At 37.1% G+C, this 20,561-nt stretch overlaps 1 protein-coding gene across 3 annotated transcripts in view; it reads right to left on the bottom strand.

Annotated features, from left to right (window-relative positions):
• Window positions 1–16,843: 16,843 nt before the first annotated feature.
• LOC117345305 (chromodomain-helicase-DNA-binding protein 5-like) overlaps window positions 16,844–20,561 on the bottom strand; it is a 50,584-nt gene continuing 46,866 nt past the window's right edge. For 2 of the 3 annotated variants that reach the window (XM_033908371.1, XM_033908373.1), the window contains one exon: window positions 19,479–19,933. Coding sequence is in view for 1 of the 3 variants with exons in the window: in XM_033908372.1 (XP_033764263.1) it covers window positions 19,827–19,933 (107 nt within the window). In the remaining 2 variants the exon portion in view is untranslated. Of the gene's footprint in view, window positions 19,934–20,561 lie in introns of all 3 variants that reach the window. The other variant, XM_033908372.1, reaches the window with a different exon arrangement.

Genomic DNA, 20,561 nt, shown 5'->3' with positions numbered 1-20,561 from the left:
AGTGAACCACTGTCATAGTAACACAAAAGTCAGTGAACCAATGTCATAGTAACACAAAAATTAGTGAACCACTGTCATAGTAACACAAAAGTCAGTGAACCACTGTCATAGTAACACAAAAGTCAGTGAACCAATGTCATAGTAACACAAAAGTTAGTGAACCAATGTCATAGTAACACAAAAGTTAGTGAACCTCTGTCATAGTAACACAAAAGTGAGTGAACCACTGTCATAGTAACACAAAAGTCAGTGAACCACAGTCATAGTAACACAAAAGTCAGTGAAACACTATCATAGTAACACAAAAGTCAGTAAACCACTGTCATAGTAACACAAAAGTAAGTGAACAACAGTCATAGTAACACAAAAGTCAGTGAAACACTGTCATAGTAACACAAAAGTCAGTGAACCACAGTCATAGTAACACAAAAGTCGGTGAAACACTATCATTGTAACACAAAAGTTGATGAACCACTGCCAAAGTAACACAAAAGTCAGTGAACCTCTGTCATAGTAACACAAAAGTTGATGAACCACTGCCAAAGTAACACAAATGTCAGTGAACCACTGTCCTAGTAACACAAATGTCAGTGAACCACAGTCATAGTAACACAAAAGACAGTGAACCACTCAGTGAACCATTGTCATAGTAACACAAAAGACAGTGAACCACTGTCATAGTAACACAAAAGTCAGTGAACCAATGTCATAGTAACACAAAAGTTAGTGAACCACTGTCATAGTAACACAAAAGTCAGTGAACCACTGTCATAGTAACACAAAAGTCAGTGAACCAATGTCATAGTAACACAAAAGTTAGTGAACCAATGTCATAGTAACACAAACGTTAGTGAACCTCTGTCATAGTAACACAAAAGTGAGTGAACCACTGTCATAGTAACACAAAAGTCAGTGAACCACAGTCATAGTAACACAAAAGTCAGTGAAACACTATCATAGTAATACAAAAGTCAGTAAACCACTGTCATAGTAACACAAAAGTAAGTGAACAACAGTCATAGTAACACAAAAGTCAGTGAAACACTATCATTGTAACACAAAAGTCAGTGAACCACTGTCATAGTAACACAAAAGTGAGTGAACCACTGTCATAGTAACACAAAAGTCAGTGAACCACTGTCATAGTAATACAAAAGTCAGTGAACCAATGTCATAGTAACACAAAAGTTAGTGAACCAATGTCATAGTAACACAAAAGTCAGTGAACCACAGCCATAGTAACACAAAAGTCAGTGAACCACAGCCATAGTAACACAAAAGTCAGTGAACCACTGTCATAGTAACACAAAAGTTAGTGAACCACTGTCATAGTAAAACAAAAGTCAGTGAACCACTGTCATAGTAACACAAAAGTTAGTGAACCACTGTCATAGTAACACAAAAGTCAGTGAACCACTGCCAAAGTAACACAAAAGTCAGTGAACCAATGTCATAGTAACACAAAAGTTAGTGAACCAATGTCATAGTAACACAAAAGTTAGTGAACCTCTGTCATAGTAACACAAAAGTGAGTGAACCACTGTCATAGTAACACAAAAGTCAGTGAACCACAGTCATAGTAACACAAAAGTCAGTGAAACACTATCATAGTAACACAAAAGTCAGTAAACCACTGTCATAGTAACACAAAAGTAAGTGAACAACAGTCATAGTAACACAAAAGTCAGTGAAACACTGTCATAGTAACACAAAAGTCAGTGAACCACAGTCATAGTAACACAAAAGTCGGTGAAACACTATCATTGTAACACAAAAGTTGATGAACCACTGCCAAAGTAACACAAAAGTCAGTGAACCTCTGTCATAGTAACACAAAAGTTGATGAACCACTGCCAAAGTAACACAAATGTCAGTGAACCACTGTCCTAGTAACACAAATGTCAGTGAACCACAGTCATAGTAACACAAAAGACAGTGAACCACTCAGTGAACCATTGTCATAGTAACACAAAAGACAGTGAACCACTGTCATAGTCACACAAAAGTCAGTGAACCAATGTCATAGTAACACAAAAGTTAGTGAACCACTGTCATAGTAACACAAAAGTCAGTGAACCACTGTCATAGTACCACAAAAGTCAGTGAACCACTGTCATAGTAATACAAAAGTCAGTGAACCAATGTCATAGTAACACAAAAGTTAGTGAACCAATGTCATAGTAACACAAAAGTCAGTGAACCACAGCCATAGTAACACAAAAGTCAGTGAACCACAGCCATAGTAACACAAAAGTCAGTGAACCACTGTCATAGTAACACAACAGTTAGTGAACCACTGTCATAGTAAAACAAAAGTCAGTGAACCACTGTCATAGTAACACAAAAGTTAGTGAACCACTGTCATAGTAACACAAAAGTCAGTGAACCACTGCCAAAGTAACACAAAAGTGAGTGAACCACTGTCCTAGTAACACAAATGTCAGTGAGCCACTGTCATAGTAACACAAAAGTCAGTGAACCACTGTCCTAGTAACACAAAAGTTAGTGAACCACTGTCATAGTAACACAAAAGTCAGTGAACCACTGCCAAAGTAACACAAAAGTGAGTGAACCACTGTCCTAGTAACACAAATGTCAGTGAGCCACTGTCATAGTAACACAAAAGTCTGTGAACCATTGTCATAATAACACAAATGTCAATGAACCACTGTCATAGTAACACAAAAGTCAGTGAACCACTGTCCTAGTAACACAAAAGTCAGTGAACCACAGTCATAGTAACACAAAAGTCAGTGAACCTCTGTCATAGTAACACAAAAGTTGATGAACCACTGCCAAAGTAACACAAATGTCAGTGAACCACTGTCCTAGTAACACAAATGTCAGTGAACCACAGTCATAGTAACACAAAAGACAGTGAACCACTCAGTGAACCATTGTCATAGTAACACAAAAGACAGTGAACCACTGTCATATTCACACAAAAGTCAGTGAACCAATGTCATAGTAACACAAAAGTTAGTGAACCACTGTCATAGTAACACAAAAGTCAGTGAACCACTGTCATAGTACCACAAAAGTCAGTGAACCAATGTCATAGTAACACAAAAGTTAGTGAACCAATGTCATAGTAACACAAAAGTTAGTGAACCTCTGTCATAGTAACACAAAAGTGAGTGAACCACTGTCATAGTAACACAAAAGTCAGTGAACCACAGTCATAGTAACACAAAAGTCAGTGAAACACTATCATAATAATACAAAAGTCAGTAAACCACTGTCATAGTAACACAAAAGTAAGTGAACAACAGTCATAGTAACACAAAAGTCAGTGAAACACTATCATTGTAACACAAAAGTCAGTGAACCACTGTCATAGTAACACAAAAGTGAGTGAACCACTGTCATAGTAACACAAAAGTCAGTGAACCACTGTCATAGTAATACAAAAGTCAGTGAACCAATGTCATAGTAACACAAAAGTTAGTGAACCAATGTCATAGTAACACAAAAGTCAGTGAACCACAGCCATAGTAACACAAAAGTCAGTGAACCACAGCCATAGTAACACAAAAGTCAGTGAACCACTGTCATAGTAACACAAAAGTTAGTGAACCACTGTCATAGTAAAACAAAAGTCAGTGAACCACTGTCATAGTAACACAAAAGTTAGTGAACCACTGTCATAGTAACACAAAAGTCAGTGAACCACTGCCAAAGTAACACAAAAGTGAGTGAACCACTGTCCTAGTAACACAAATGTCAGTGAGCCACTGTCATAGTAACACAAAAGTCAGTGAACCACTGTCCTAGTGACACAAAAGTCAGAGAGCCACTGTCATAGTAACACAAATGTCAGTGAACCACTGTCATAGTAACACAAAAGTCAGTGAACCACTGTCATAGTAACACAAAAGTCAGTGAAACACTGTCATAGTAACACAAAAGTCTGTGAACCATTGTCATAATAACACAAATGTCAATGAACCACTGTCATAGTAACACAAAAGTCAGTGAACCACTGTCCTAGTAACACAAAAGTCAGTGAACCACAGTCATAGTAACACAAAAGTCAGTGAACCACAGTCATAGTAACACAAAAGTCAGTAAACCACTCAGTGAACCATTGTCATAGTAACACAAAAGACAGTGAACCACTCAGTGAACCATTGTCATAGTAACACAAAAGACAGTGAACCACTGTCATAGTAACACAAAAGTCAGTGAACCAATGTCATAGTAACACAAAAGTTAGTGAACCACTGTCATAGTAACACAAAAGTCATTGAACCACTGTCATAGTAACACAAAAGTCAGTGAACCAATGTCATAGTAACACAAAAGTTAGTGAACCAATGTCATAGTAACACAAAAGTTAGTGAACCTCTGTCATAGTAACACAAAAGTCAGTGAACCACAGTCATAGTAACACAAAAGTCAGTGAAACACTATCATAGTAACACAAAAGTCAGTAAACCACTGTCATAGTAACACAAAAGTAAGTGAACAACAGTCATAGTAACACAAATGTCAGTGAACCAATGTCATAGTAACACAAAAGTCAGTGAACCACAGTCATAGTAACACAAAAGTGAGTGAACCACTGTCATAGTAACACAAAAGTCAGTGAAACACTGTCATAGTAACACAAAAGTCAGTGAACCACTGTCCTAGTAACACAAAAGTCAGTGAGCCACTGTCATAGAAACACACAAAAAAATGTGAACCACTGCCATAGTGACACAAAAGACAGTGAACCACAGTCATAGTGACACAAAAGTCAGTGAACCATTGTCATAGTAACACAAAAGTCAGTGAACCATTGTCATAGTAACACAAAAGGCATTGAACCACCTCCATAGTAACACAAAAGTCAGTGAACCACTGCCATAGTAACACAAATGTCAGTGAACCAATGTCATAGTAACACAAAAGTCAGTGAACCACAGTCATAGTAACACAAAAGTCAGTGAAACACTGTCATAGTAACACAAAAGTCAGTGAACCACTGTCCTAGTAACACAAAAGTCAGTGAGCCACTGTCATAGAAACACAAAAAAAAATGTGAACCACTGCCATAGTGACACAAAAGACAGTGAACCACAGTCATAGTAACACAAAAGTCAGTGAACCAGTCCTAGTGACACAAAAGTCAGTGAACCAGTCGTAGTGACACAAAAGTCAGTGAACCACAGTCATAGTAACACAAAAGTCAGTGAACCACTGTCATAGTAACACAAATGTCAGTGAACCACTGTCCTAATAACACAAAAGTCAGTGGAACAATGTCATAGTAACACAAAAGTCAGTGAATCAGTCATTGTAACAAAAGTCAGTGAACCAGTCCTAGTAACACAAAAGTCAGTGAACCACTGTCATAGTAACACAAATGTCAGTGAACCACAGTCATAGTAACACAAAAGTCAGTGAAACACTATCATAGTAATACAAAAGTCAGTAAACCACTGTCATAGTAACACAAAAGTAAGTGAACAACAGTCATAGTAACACAAAAGTCAGTGAAACACTATCATTGTAACACAAAAGTCAGTGAACCACTGTCATAGTAACACAAAAGTGAGTGAACCACTGTCATAGTAACACAAAAGTCAGTGAACCACTGTCATAGTAATACAAAAGTCAGTGAACCAATGTCATAGTAACACAAAAGTTAGTGAACCAATGTCATAGTAACACAAAAGTCAGTGAACCACAGCCATAGTAACACAAAAGTCAGTGAACCACAGCCATAGTAACACAAAAGTCAGTGAACCACTGTCATAGTAACACAAAAGTTAGTGAACCACTGTCATAGTAAAACAAAAGTCAGTGAACCACTGTCATAGTAACACAAAAGTTAGTGAACCACTGTCATAGTAACACAAAAGTCAGTGAACCACTGCCAAAGTAACACAAAAGTGAGTGAACCACTGTCCTAGTAACACAAATGTCAGTGAGCCACTGTCATAGTAACACAAAAGTCAGTGAACCACTGTCCTAGTGACACAAAAGTCAGAGAGCCACTGTCATAGTAACACAAATGTCAGTGAACCACTGTCATAGTAACACAAAAGTCAGTGAACCACTGTCATAGTAACACAAAAGTCAGTGAAACACTGTCATAGTAACACAAAAGTCTGTGAACCATTGTCATAATAACACAAATGTCAATGAACCACTGTCATAGTAACACAAAAGTCAGTGAACCACTGTCCTAGTAACACAAAAGTCAGTGAACCACAGTCATAGTAACACAAAAGTCAGTGAACCACAGTCATAGTAACACAAAAGTCAGTAAACCACTCAGTGAACCATTGTCATAGTAACACAAAAGACAGTGAACCACTCAGTGAACCATTGTCATAGTAACACAAAAGACAGTGAACCACTGTCATAGTAACACAAAAGTCAGTGAACCAATGTCATAGTAACACAAAAGTTAGTGAACCACTGTCATAGTAACACAAAAGTCATTGAACCACTGTCATAGTAACACAAAAGTCAGTGAACCAATGTCATAGTAACACAAAAGTTAGTGAACCAATGTCATAGTAACACAAAAGTTAGTGAACCTCTGTCATAGTAACACAAAAGTGAGTGAACCACAGTCATAGTAACACAAAAGTCAGTGAAACACTATCATAGTAACACAAAAGTCAGTAAACCACTGTCATAGTAACACAAAAGTAAGTGAACAACAGTCATAGTAACACAAATGTCAGTGAACCAATGTCATAGTAACACAAAAGTCAGTGAACCACAGTCATAGTAACACAAAAGTGAGTGAACCACTGTCATAGTAACACAAAAGTCAGTGAAACACTGTCATAGTAACACAAAAGTCAGTGAACCACTGTCCTAGTAACACAAAAGTCAGTGAGCCACTGTCATAGAAACACAAAAAAAAATGTGAACCACTGCCATAGTGACACAAAAGACAGTGAACCACAGTCATAGTGACACAAAAGTCAGTGAACCATTGTCATAGTAACACAAAAGTCAGTGAACCATTGTCATAGTAACACAAAAGGCATTGAACCACTTCCATAGTAACACAAAAGTCAGTGAACCACTGCCATAGTAACACAAATGTCAGTGAACCAATGTCATAGTAACACAAAAGTCAGTGAACCACAGTCATAGTAACACAAAAGTCAGTGAAACACTGTCATAGTAACACAAAAGTCAGTGAACCACTGTCCTAGTAACACAAAAGTCAGTGAGCCACTGTCATAGAAACACACAAAAAAATGTGAACCACTGCCATAGTGACACAAAAGACAGTGAACCACAGTCATAGTAACACAAAAGTCAGTGAACCAGTCCTAGTGACACAAAAGTCAGTGAACCAGTCGTAGTGACACAAAAGTCAGTGAACCACAGTCATAGTAACACAAAAGTCAGTGAACCACTGTCATAGTAACACAAATGTCAGTGAACCACTGTCCTAATAACACAAAAGTCAGTGGAACAATGTCATAGTAACACAAAAGTCAGTGAATCAGTCATTGTAACAAAAGTCAGTGAACCAGTCCTAGTAACACAAAAGTCAGTGAACCACTGTCATAGTAACACAAATGTCAGTGAACCACTGTCATAGTAACACAAAAGTCAGTGAACCATTGTCATAGTGACACAAATGTCAGTGAACCACTGTCAAAGTAACACAAAAGTCAGTGAACCACTGTCAAAGTAACACAAAAGTCAGTGAACCACTGTCATAGTAACACAAATGTCAGTGAGCCACTGTCATAGTAACACAAAAGTCAGTGAACCACAGTCATAGTAACACAAAAGTCAGTGAACCACTGTCATAGTAACACAAATGTCAGTGAACCACAGTCATAGTAACACAAAAGTCAGTGAACCACTGTCCTAGTAACACAAAAGTCAGTGAACCACTGTCATAGTAACACAAAAGTTAGTGAACCTCTGTCATAGTAACACAAAAGTGAGTGAACCACTGTCATAGTAACACAAAAGTCAGTGAGCCACTGTCATAGTAACACAAAAGTCAGTGAAACGCTATCATAGTAACACAAAAGTGAGTGAACCACTGTCATAGTAACACAAAAGTCAGTGAAACACTATCATAGTAACACAAAAGTCAGTGAACCACTGTCATAGTAACACAAATGTCAGTGAACCACAGTCATAGTAACACAAAAGTCAGTGAACCTCTGTCATAGTAACACAAAAGTGAGTGAACCACTGTCATAGTAACACAAAAGTCAGTGAACCACAGTCATAGTAACACAAAAGTCAGTGAACCACTGTCATAGTAACACAAAAGTCAGTGAACCACTGTCATAGTAACACAAAAGTCAGTGAACCACTGTCATAGTAACACAAAAGTCAGTGAACCACTGTCATAGTAACACAAAAGTCAGTGAAACACTATCATAGTAATACAAGAGTCAGTGAACCACTGTCATAGTAACACAAAAGTCAGTGAACCACTGTCCTAGTAACACAAAAGTCAGTGAACCACTGTCATAGTAACACAAATGTCAGTGAACCACTGTCATAGTAACACAAAAGTCAGTGAACCACTGTCATAGTAACACAAAAGTCAGTGAACCATTGTCATAGTAACACAAAAGTTAGTGAGCCACTGTCATAGTAACACAAAAGACAGTGAACCACTGTCATAGTAACACAAAAGTCAGTGAAACACTATCATAGTAACACAAAGTCAGTGAACCAGTCATAGTAACACAAAGTCAGTGAACCACTGTCATAGTAACACAAAAGTCAGTGAACCACTGTCATAGTAACACAAAAGTCAGTGAACCACTGTCATAGTAACACAAATGTCAGTGAACCACTGTCATAGTAACACAAAAGTCGGTGAACCACTGTCATAATAACACAAAAGGCAGTGAACCACTGTCATAGTAACACAAAAGTCAGTGAACCACTGCCATAGTAACTCAAAAGTCAGTGAACCACTGTCATAGTAACACAAAAGTCAGTGAACCACAGTCATAGTAACACAAAAGTGAGTGAACCAATGTCATAGTAACACAAAAGTCAGTGAACCACAGTCATAGTAACACAAAAGTGAGTGAACCACTGTCATAGTAACACAAAAGTCAGTGAAACACTGTCATAGTAACACAAAAGTCAGTGAACCACTGTCCTAGTAACACAAAAGTCAGTGAGCCACTGTCATAGAAACACAAAAAAAAATGTGAACCACTGCCATAGTGACACAAAAGACAGTGAACCACAGTCATAGTGACACAAAAGTCAGTGAACCATTGTCATAGTAACACAAAAGTCAGTGAACCATTGTCATAGTAACACAAAAGGCATTGAACCACCTCCATAGTAACACAAAAGTCAGTGAACCACTGCCATAGTAACACAAATGTCAGTGAACCAATGTCATAGTAACACAAAAGTCAGTGAACCACAGTCATAGTAACACAAAAGTCAGTGAAACACTGTCATAGTAACACAAAAGTCAGTGAACCACTGTCCTAGTAACACAAAAGTCAGTGAGCCACTGTCATAGAAACACACAAAAAAATGTGAACCACTGCCATAGTGACACAAAAGACAGTGAACCACAGTCATAGTAACACAAAAGTCAGTGAACCAGTCCTAGTGACACAAAAGTCAGTGAACCAGTCGTAGTGACACAAAAGTCAGTGAACCACAGTCATAGTAACACAAAAGTCAGTGAACCACTGTCATAGTAACACAAATGTCAGTGAACCACTGTCCTAATAACACAAAAGTCAGTGGAACAATGTCATAGTAACACAAAAGTCAGTGAATCAGTCATTGTAACAAAAGTCAGTGAACCAGTCCTAGTAACACAAAAGTCAGTGAACCACTGTCATAGTAACACAAATGTCAGTGAACCACTGTCATAGTAACACAAAAGTCAGTGAACCATTGTCATAGTGACACAAATGTCAGTGAACCACTGTCAAAGTAACACAAAAGTCAGTGAACCACTGTCAAAGTAACACAAAAGTCAGTGAACCACTGTCATAGTAACACAAATGTCAGTGAGCCACTGTCATAGTAACACAAAAGTCAGTGAACCACAGTCATAGTAACACAAAAGTCAGTGAACCACTGTCATAGTAACACAAATGTCAGTGAACCACAGTCATAGTAACACAAAAGTCAGTGAACCACTGTCCTAGTAACACAAAAGTCAGTGAACCACTGTCATAGTAACACAAAAGTTAGTGAACCTCTGTCATAGTAACACAAAAGTGAGTGAACCACTGTCATAGTAACACAAAAGTCAGTGAGCCACTGTCATAGTAACACAAAAGTCAGTGAAACGCTATCATAGTAACACAAAAGTGAGTGAACCACTGTCATAGTAACACAAAAGTCAGTGAAACACTATCATAGTAACACAAAAGTCAGTGAACCACTGTCATAGTAACACAAATGTCAGTGAACCACAGTCATAGTAACACAAAAGTCAGTGAACCTCTGTCATAGTAACACAAAAGTGAGTGAACCACTGTCATAGTAACACAAAAGTCAGTGAACCACAGTCATAGTAACACAAAAGTCAGTGAACCACTGTCATAGTAACACAAAAGTCAGTGAACCACTGTCATAGTAACACAAAAGTCAGTGAACCACTGTCATAGTAACACAAAAGTCAGTGAACCACTGTCATAGTAACACAAAAGTCAGTGAAACACTATCATAGTAATACAAGAGTCAGTGAACCACTGTCATAGTAACACAAAAGTCAGTGAACCACTGTCCTAGTAACACAAAAGTCAGTGAACCACTGTCATAGTAACACAAATGTCAGTGAACCACTGTCATAGTAACACAAAAGTCAGTGAACCACTGTCATAGTAACACAAAAGTCAGTGAACCATTGTCATAGTAACACAAAAGTTAGTGAGCCACTGTCATAGTAACACAAAAGACAGTGAACCACTGTCATAGTAACACAAAAGTCAGTGAAACACTATCATAGTAACACAAAGTCAGTGAACCAGTCATAGTAACACAAAGTCAGTGAACCACTGTCATAGTAACACAAAAGTCAGTGAACCACTGTCATAGTAACACGAAAGTCAGTGAACCACTGTCATAGTAACACAAATGTCAGTGAACCACTGTCATAGTAACACAAAAGTCGGTGAACCACTGTCATAATAACACAAAAGGCAGTGAACCACTGTCATAGTAACACAAAAGTCAGTGAACCACTGCCATAGTAACTCAAAAGTCAGTGAACCACTGTCATAGTAACACAAAAGTCAGTGAACCATTGTCATAGTAACACAAAAGTGAGTGAACCTCTGTCATAGTGACACAAAAGACAGTGAACCACTGTCATAGTAACACAAATGTCAGTGAACCACTGTCATAGTAACACAAAAGTCAGTGAACCTCTGTCATAGTAACACAAAAGTCAGTGAACCACTGTCATAGTAACACAAAAGACAGTGAACCACTGCCATAGTAACACAAATGTCAGTGAACCACAGTCAAAGTAACACAAAAGACAGTGAACCACTGCCATAGTAACACAAATGTAAAAGTGAACCAGTCATAGTAACACAAAAGTCAGTGAACCACAGTCATAGTAACACAAAAGTCAGTGAACCACTGCCATAGTAACTCAAAAGTCAGTGAAACACTGTCATAGTAACACAAAAGTCAGTGAACCACAGTCATAGTAACACAAATGTCAGTTAACCACTGTCATAGTAACACAAAAGTCAGTGAAACACTGTCATAGTAACACAAATGTCAGTGAACCACTGTCCTAATAACACAAAAGTCATTGAACCACAGTCATAGTAACACAAAAGTCAGTGAACCACTGTCATAGTAACACAAAAGTCAGTGAAACACTGTCATAGTAACACAAATGTCAGTGAACCTCTGTCATAGTAACACAAAAGTGAGTGAACCACTGTCATAGTAACACAAGTCAGTGAACCAGTCATAGTAACACAAAAGTCAGTGAACCACTGTCATAGTAACACAAAAGTCAGTGAACCACTGCCAAAGTAACACAAAAGTCAGTGAACCTCTGTCATAGTAACACAAAAGTTGATGAACCACTGCCAAAGTAACACAAAAGTCAGTGAACCACTGTCCTAGTAACACAAAAGTCAGTGAACCACTGTCATAGTAACACAAATGTCAGTGAAACACTGTCATAGTAACACAAATGTTGGTGAACCAGTCATAGTAACACAAATAATGGTGAACCACAATCATAGTAACATAAAAGTCAGTGAACCACTGTCATAGTAATACAAAAGACAGTGAACCATTGTCATAGTAACACAAAAGTCAGTGAAACGCTATCATAGTAACACAAATGTCAGTGAACCACTGTCATAGTAACACAAAAGACAGTGAACCACTGTCATAGTAACACAAAAGTCAGAGAGCCTCTGTCATAGTAACACAAAAGTCAGTGAACCAGTCATAGTAACACAAAAGACAGTGAACCACTGTCATAGTAACACAAAAGTCAGTGAACCACTGTCATAGTAACACAAAGTGAGTGAACCACTGTCATTGTAACACAAAAGTCAGAGCCTCTGTCATAGTAACTCAAAAGTCAGTGAAACACTGTCATTGTAACACAAAAGTCAGTGAAACACTGTCATAGTAACACAAAAGTCATTGAACCTCTGTCATAGTAACACAAAAGTCAGTGAAACACAGCCATAGTAACACAAAAGTCAGTGAATCACTGTCCTAATAACACAAAAGTCATTGAACCACAGTCATAGTAACACAAAAGTCAGTGAACCACTGTCATAGTAACACAAAAGTCAGTGAAACACTGTCATAGTAACACAAATGTCAGTGAACCTCTGTCATAGTAACACAAAAGTGAGTGAACCACTGTCATAGTAACACAAGTCAGTGAACCAGTCATAGTAACACAAAAGTCAGTGAACCACTGTCATAGTAACACAAAAGTCAGTGAACCACTGCCAAAGTAACACAAAAGTCAGTGAACCTCTGTCATAGTAACACAAAAGTTGATGAACCACTGCCAAAGTAACACAAAAGTCAGTGAACCACTGTCCTAGTAACACAAAAGTCAGTGAACCACTGTCATAGTAACACAAATGTCAGTGAAACACTGTCATAGTAACACAAATGTTGGTGAACCAGTCATAGTAACACAAAGTCAGTGAACCACTGTCATAGTAACACAAATGTTGGTGAACCACAATCATAGTAACATAAAAGTCAGTGAACCACTGTCATAGTAATACAAAAGACAGTGAACCATTGTCATAGTAACACAAAAGTCAGTGAAACGCTATCATAGTAACACAAATGTCAGTGAACCACTGTCATAGTAACACAAAAGACAGTGAACCACTGTCATAGTAACACAAAAGTCAGAGAGCCTCTGTCATAGTAACACAAAAGTCAGTGAACCAGTCATAGTAACACAAAAGACAGTGAACCACTGTCATAGTAACACAAAAGTCAGTGAACCACTGTCATAGTAACACAAAAGTCAGTGAACCAATGTCATAGTAACACAAAGTCAGTGAACCACTGTCATTGTAACACAAAAGTCAGAGAGCCTCTGTCATAGTAACTCAAAAGTCAGTGAAACACTGTCATTGTAACACAAAAGTCAGTGAAACACTGTCATAGTAACACAAAAGTCATTGAACCTCTGTCATAGTAACACAAAAGTCAGTGAAACACAGCCATAGTAACACAAAAGTCAGTGAATCACAGTCATAGTAACACAAAAGACAGTGAACCACTGTCATAGTAACACAAAAGTCAGAGAGCCTCTGTCATAGTAACTCAAAAGTCAGTGAAACACTGTCATAGTAACACAAAAGTCAGCGAAACACTGTCATAGTAACACAAAAGTCAGTGAACCTCTGTCATAGTAACACAAAAGACAGTGAACCAATGTCATAGTAACACAAAAGTCAGTGAATCACAGTCATAGTAACACAAATGTCAGTGAAACACTGTCATAGTAACACAAAAGTCAGTGAACCACTGTCCTAGTAACACAAAAGTCAGTGAACCACTGTCCTAGTAACACAAAAGTCAGTGAACCACTGTCATAGTAACACAAAAGTCAGTGAACCACTGTCATAGTAACACAAAAGTCAGTGAACCACAGTCATAGTAACACAAAAGTCAGTGAACCATTGTCATAGTAACACAAAAGTCAGAGAACCACTGTCATAGTAACACTAATGTCAGTAAACCACAGTCATAGTAACACAAAAGTCAGTGAACCATTGTCATAGTAACACAAAAGCGCTAGGTAATTTAACCACTGTCATATCAACACAAAAGTCTGTGATCCTTTTACGGTAATACAGTATTAGTGAACAGTAATTAAAGTAACACAAAACTTACTGACCGACATTTGTATTAACAGAGACATGAGGAGTCTGACTCTGTAAACCAGTAGTAATTTCACAGCAGTCAACAAATTGCCTTCTTTTTCCAATTACCAATTTAAATAATCTTTCAACCAACTTTCCATTTAGAAGCACCGCAGGAGTTTGTTTTTCTGGGGTTGGAATAAATCTAAGAAAATCAGAGTTTGTTTTAGTCTCCAGACTCTTGGAATACTATAGTTTTTACACTCTTTCATACGTCTATAACTAACATGGCCTCCAGTGACGAAAGCTGCCAATGATTTGTGAAACAACAAAATTATGATCATTGGATTCGCACGTTTGGAAGGTAAATGGGTTTCCACTAGCATTTCAGAAATAAATTGGATCGGTTTGTTGGGAAATCTTTTTATTTTCAGAAGTTTTTACAAAGGTTATATAGACAAGGATTCCTAAAGGAATATTTCACACCAGTTGGAAAATTTCTGGCTGTTGTGTACCTTTTAAGGACAATATCTAATAACTTTTTTATGACTTTTAAACCTATTGTCAGCATCCAAATATCTCCTGTGGTCAGTTTGGACAAGTGAAAATTGTGGAAATACCCACAGCCAATATAAATCTCATGAACCTTTAGTGATGCATCAGAGTTCAGTGAATGTTTCTAAATTGTTCAAGCTAGATCTATTTAGAATTTTTACAAATTAAGTGTCATATGTTTGTTTATATGGTAAATTGAGGCATGCAATTTCCATAAGAATGCATCATGTGAAATCCTTACTTGTGTGGAACATCCCTTTAATAGTCTGTCTTTGAAAATGGCCAAAATTCAGGGTACTCACAAACACGGGTATTTTTCAGGCCATAATAGGTAGTGCTTGACCTGAATGAACTTATGCATCATAAATAATAACCTCAGCCGAATGAAGGATGTGTATGATATATTACATATTCTGGCTACTGGCTTTCATGTGATGTTTAAAGTCAGAAAGTAAACTTCAAACCAATGTTAAGCATTATTTTGTTGAATAAACTGTGTAATTGACCTTAATGTGTTTTCATTAACTCACCAGGACAAAGTCCAGGAGAGCTATTGCTATACCCCTGGTATTGGCCTCGTTTTGGTTTCTGCAGACAGCTAGGTTTTTACATTTTATATAACAGTATTGTGTCGGTACTTATGAAGATACTGAATAGGTATCTCACATGTGTGTTCCTTGTGGGAAGACCTTTTCATTTGTAAACCTGCTGACCTTGACCATGACCTTTGACCTACTTTTAAATACCTTTAACCTTCGCCACTGTATATTAACCGTACATGTTTGGGCTTTCATTTTTGGCATAAGTGATCATTATAACAAGATGCTATTTTGGTACTACATTTGCGGACCTGCTGACCTTGACCTTTGACCTACCAATTTTTTTTTATTTTTTTTTCAAAGTTACAAAAACAATAGTATCAACTACTGAAATAAACAAAGGGCAATAACTTTCACAACAAGATATTGGCACCCACGATTGAATGACCTTCACTGGTTCTATTTAAGACCGTTCTTTCTCTGCTGTTCCTCAAAATGATATAACGAGGAAAACCTTCATATAAAATTATGATCAAAGAATTTTCTGAGTACATAGTAGCAATAACAAACTTAAAATTGTCAAAATCCAAGGTGGCTGCTTGTTTTTCAAATCAAAATTGAATGCATACAACTAGGGACCAAATGTAACCTACATCTGAGGTTTGAAAAACTTTTCAAGAAACTTCTTTTTTTTTTAAGATACAAGAATGCCATCTGTCGGCCATCGTTTTACTTTTCAAGAAATAGTGATAAAAGATCTTTTTATGGACGGACTAAGGGTGATTTCAATAGACCGTCATATGATTATGGTGAACTAAAATTCACTGTAGTCAAATCAAACTACATAATGGCCTATATACATATACAATGATTATAAAGCCTACCAAGTTTCAAAGAAATCCAGTTGAAAATTTAGATGTCCAGATAAACGAAAGTTAATGCCGGACGAATGACACCATAACACTCCCATCAAATTTGACAGACGTATAAAAAAAGAACCAAATCTGTTAACAAAACAGGACTAGTTAGGTTTTGTGTTGTTCAACATCCCATCAACAGGGATATGATCATGTGTGTAGAGGGCAAGTGTTTTGGAAGACTGCAGTGTCTTTGTCTCCTTGTGATAACGTGGAACTGATACCAACTTTATAGCACAACCTCACTGAACCATACCGCCGAACACACCCAAAAGGACACCACACTGACAAAGGGTGAACCAGTCGCCCCATTACAAAGTGCTGAACAAGAGCAGCCAGTTACCAGTTCTATAGTTAATTTATTTTGTTATGCAGTTACCAAGGTAATAGTAATTTTAAAGCTGTGTGACAAGAGGTCTTGAGATTAAAAGGTCTATTTCCCCCCCCCCCTTTAACTGGTTGATGATCTATCTTTCTTCCATGATTTACTTTTGTGAGCACAAAAGCTGAACAAACAACAATACACAAGTTTCTTTTCCAACATTCTCTCTTTAATTGTACTGTAATCATGATAACATAGCCAAAGGTCTGTGTATACTCGCATTAACTTATTAATTCCTGGCTTCCAGGAACCGACAGCTGCCAATTCTACTAGAGTATCTTATGGCAGCAACAAGTTTTAATATACACGTAATTCAAAAACCTTTGACCTTTAAAAAAACGACATCTCTTTGACCTTAATACATGACGTCAGTATCTTAAAGTTGATGTATTTGATAATACATCTCTAGATCACCTATAATGATTAGTAAGCTCAAGGCCACATTCAATTTATCCCTGGAATTGACATTTTCAAAGTAACCTAATCTAATATTTATAGCATGATCTTTCAAGTCAAGACTTGTACAAGTTATCTATCAGTTTCATCAAATAAGATGCTGGCAAAATGCAAAAAAAGTCATGAATTTTTTTAAGTTTAGCTTTTACATGTACATAAATACAATTCCATCAAACATTTCAAATCAGTTTGAATTCTGGCCAACTGACTATATACAATAAATTAATGTAAGTTAATTGAGTGCCGTATCACATTTTAAAAAAACATTAATTATGCATAATTATGTGCGAATTTCATGGCTATTAATAGTCAAAAATAATTTCATTCTCCACGATTACATTTTCACCCTAAAGTCTACATTATCTTTCAACAGCATTTGAACAGCCTTGCCTGCAAGTTATTTTCATTTTTTTTTTATATTAAAGAACCAATGTTTCTTTTTCTTCAAAATACATATTAACAACAACATAAATATTCTATTGACCTGAATGATATAACCGAGACAACACCTACATTAGAGTGTTGTAGACAATATACATAACGTGAAGGTCAAAGTAACTTCATCAACTCTGACAAACCTCACACTGTTTCCGGACTGTAAAGTTCATCAACTCCGACAAACCTCACACTATTCCCGGACTGTAAAGTTCATCAGCTCTAACAAACCTCACACTATTCCCGGACTGTAAAGTTCATCAGCTCCGACAAACCTCACACTGTTCCCGGACTGTAAAGTTCATCAGCTCCGACAAACCTCACACTGTTCCCGGACTGTAAAGTTCATCAGCTCCGACAAACCTCACACTATTCCCGGACTGTAAAGTTCATCAGCTCTGACAAACCTCACACTATTCCCGGACTGTAAAGTTCATCAGCTCCGACAAACCTCACAATTTCCTGGAGTGTAAAGTTCATCAGCTCCGACAAACCTCACACTATTCCCGGACGGTAAAGTTCATCAGCTCCGACAAACCTCACACTATTCCCGGACTGTAAAGTTCATCAGCTCCGACAAACCTCACACTATTCCCGGACTGTAAAGTTCATCAGCTCCGACAAACCTCACACTGTTCCCGGACTGTAAAGTTCATCAGATCCAACAATTCACACACTCTTTGGACTTAAAAGTTCATATCAGACAAAAACCTCAAATAACCTCAGGATTGTTCAACAGTCCTCGAGAGTTTTCTTTAAAACAAACACTATATCTAATAGATTCTAGGTGACTTGATGGTGATTCTAGAATAGATTTAATACACATAACAATACATATATATACATATTTGTACATTTACAACATTTAAGTTCCCCCATCCCATTCTATTAAACTTTGGATGTAAACAGCAACTGAGACTTAAATAAAAAAAAAAAAATTAAAAAAAATCAGAAGATCGAATGTCTGTAAATATACTTATTGTAACATATAAAAGACAACACAGCTTTGTGTAAACCTACATCAACCAGGAGTAACTCTCACAATACAAAATTATGTCTATTCATCTGCTGATAAGTTTGGACACTTCTCTAAAGATGTCGGACTCCCTTCTATTGCTCCCGCCTGTGCTCTCAGGCATAAAGCAAAGGTGGGACTGTTTTTGTTGATTGATTGAAGAGTAGTTTGTTTATGAAATAAGAACGAGCCTTGACAAAGACTTTAACAGCCCTTATCTGACATCTGCACGCCTATCAAAATCAGTGTCTGATATTATTACATTTAAAATTGGATACCTCTGGACATATTTTTTTGGTAAATTGAGTTATTCCCCCTGACTGTTCTGATTGTCATTCGCATTAAACCAAGAGGGTGTGCATCAGGCTTTCAACAGCACTTAAGTAATTTTTGCAAATGGATACTTATACTTACAGACACATCTATTACATTGTGCACTATCCATGGGTAAATGCATTTCATTAATACCCTACAATAAGTACATTTACATTATTTAGGATTTAATTACACGACATGCATTTCAGAAATGTGTAACTTAAAACAAATTCTGATTACAAATCTGAGATATTTAATCAAAACTGCATAACAAAACCTTGAATACTTTCTCTCTTAAAAAAAAATTTTTTTGTTCGAAATTTTGTGTACGGCCACTAGCTTTTACAGAAGTAAAGTCAATACAATATAAATAATAGTACGGAGTCATTTTTCTGAATTTATATCTAAAAACAAAGATGATGACAGGCTACGCATTGTCGATTGATGGATTACCTCCTTGCCCATGAAGTAAAAGTAAACAATCTTTTATCAAATCCAATATTTACAACACAGAACTTGACAGCACCAGCAACATTTATCAACAGGATTCTGATGGTTGCTCCCTTACCGTAAAAATTGTCTACCCAGTCCTTTATAACTGGATTTATATTTTGTATGAAATACTATGTAGATCAAAACTTTGCCATTTTAAAATCTTGCATGAAACAGATGTTAACTGCCAGAATTAAAATTCAGTTTCCCTTACATAAGCTTTGCAGCAAATAAAAAGCAGGAGATGATTATGGATGACACAGTGATGTGAGATATGGAATATTTACATATGGCTGTTGATACTTGCCACTTTAGCAGTGACGATGCCTGTACACAGATGCACCTCTATTAATGCTTCACAATTCTACCGGTTTTACAGTAGAATACAAATTGTCATTACACCACATTGAACACAGTTCACTCGTCAATACATATAACAGACTTTCCATTGAGCTTAGCCCCTGCTTCTGTTCCACCTTTTCCTTCTGACTTCTGGGAGAGATCCGAGACTTTACTTGGGTTTGCTGTAAAATCAATAAGAGGCATTTCTTTAGAATAATGACGATGATTTTATATAATGTTTTCAACAATTAATAAATCCCCCCTTCCATACACACATCTGAAACAAATTTAGACAAGGCTGTCTGATTACAGAGGTTAATCTTATCAATATGTTGTGATCCATGGGATCAGATAAGACAGGTTAATCTGGGGTCAGATTGGACAGGTTTATACAATTAATATATTGCTCAACTAAGGTCAGATTGGACAGGTTAATATGGTCATTGTTGTTCTACTTTGGTCAGATGAGACATTGATCTGGCCAATATGTTGTTCTACTTGGGGTCAGTTTAGACAGGTTCATCTGACCATCATGTAGTGTTCAGCTAGAGTCAGTTTAGATGACAGGTTAATATGGTCATTATTGCTCTCCTGTGGTCAGATAAAACATATTGATCTGGCCAATATGCTGTTCTACTGGGGTCAATTAAGACAGGTTAATCTGGATATGTTGTTCAACTTAGGTCAGACTGGACAGGTTCATATCAACATATGGTTTCATATTACTGTATTTGACTTAATAATCACACTCGGAGTGTACAAAAACCAAAGCCTTCATAATACCATAAACAGGTAGAGATTTGTGTTAAA

Source organism: Pecten maximus, chromosome 16 (genome assembly GCF_902652985.1).
Source record: "Pecten maximus chromosome 16, xPecMax1.1, whole genome shotgun sequence".
Taxonomy (NCBI): domain Eukaryota; kingdom Metazoa; phylum Mollusca; class Bivalvia; order Pectinida; family Pectinidae; genus Pecten; species Pecten maximus.
This window is presented reverse-complemented; position numbering and strand designations above follow the sequence as displayed.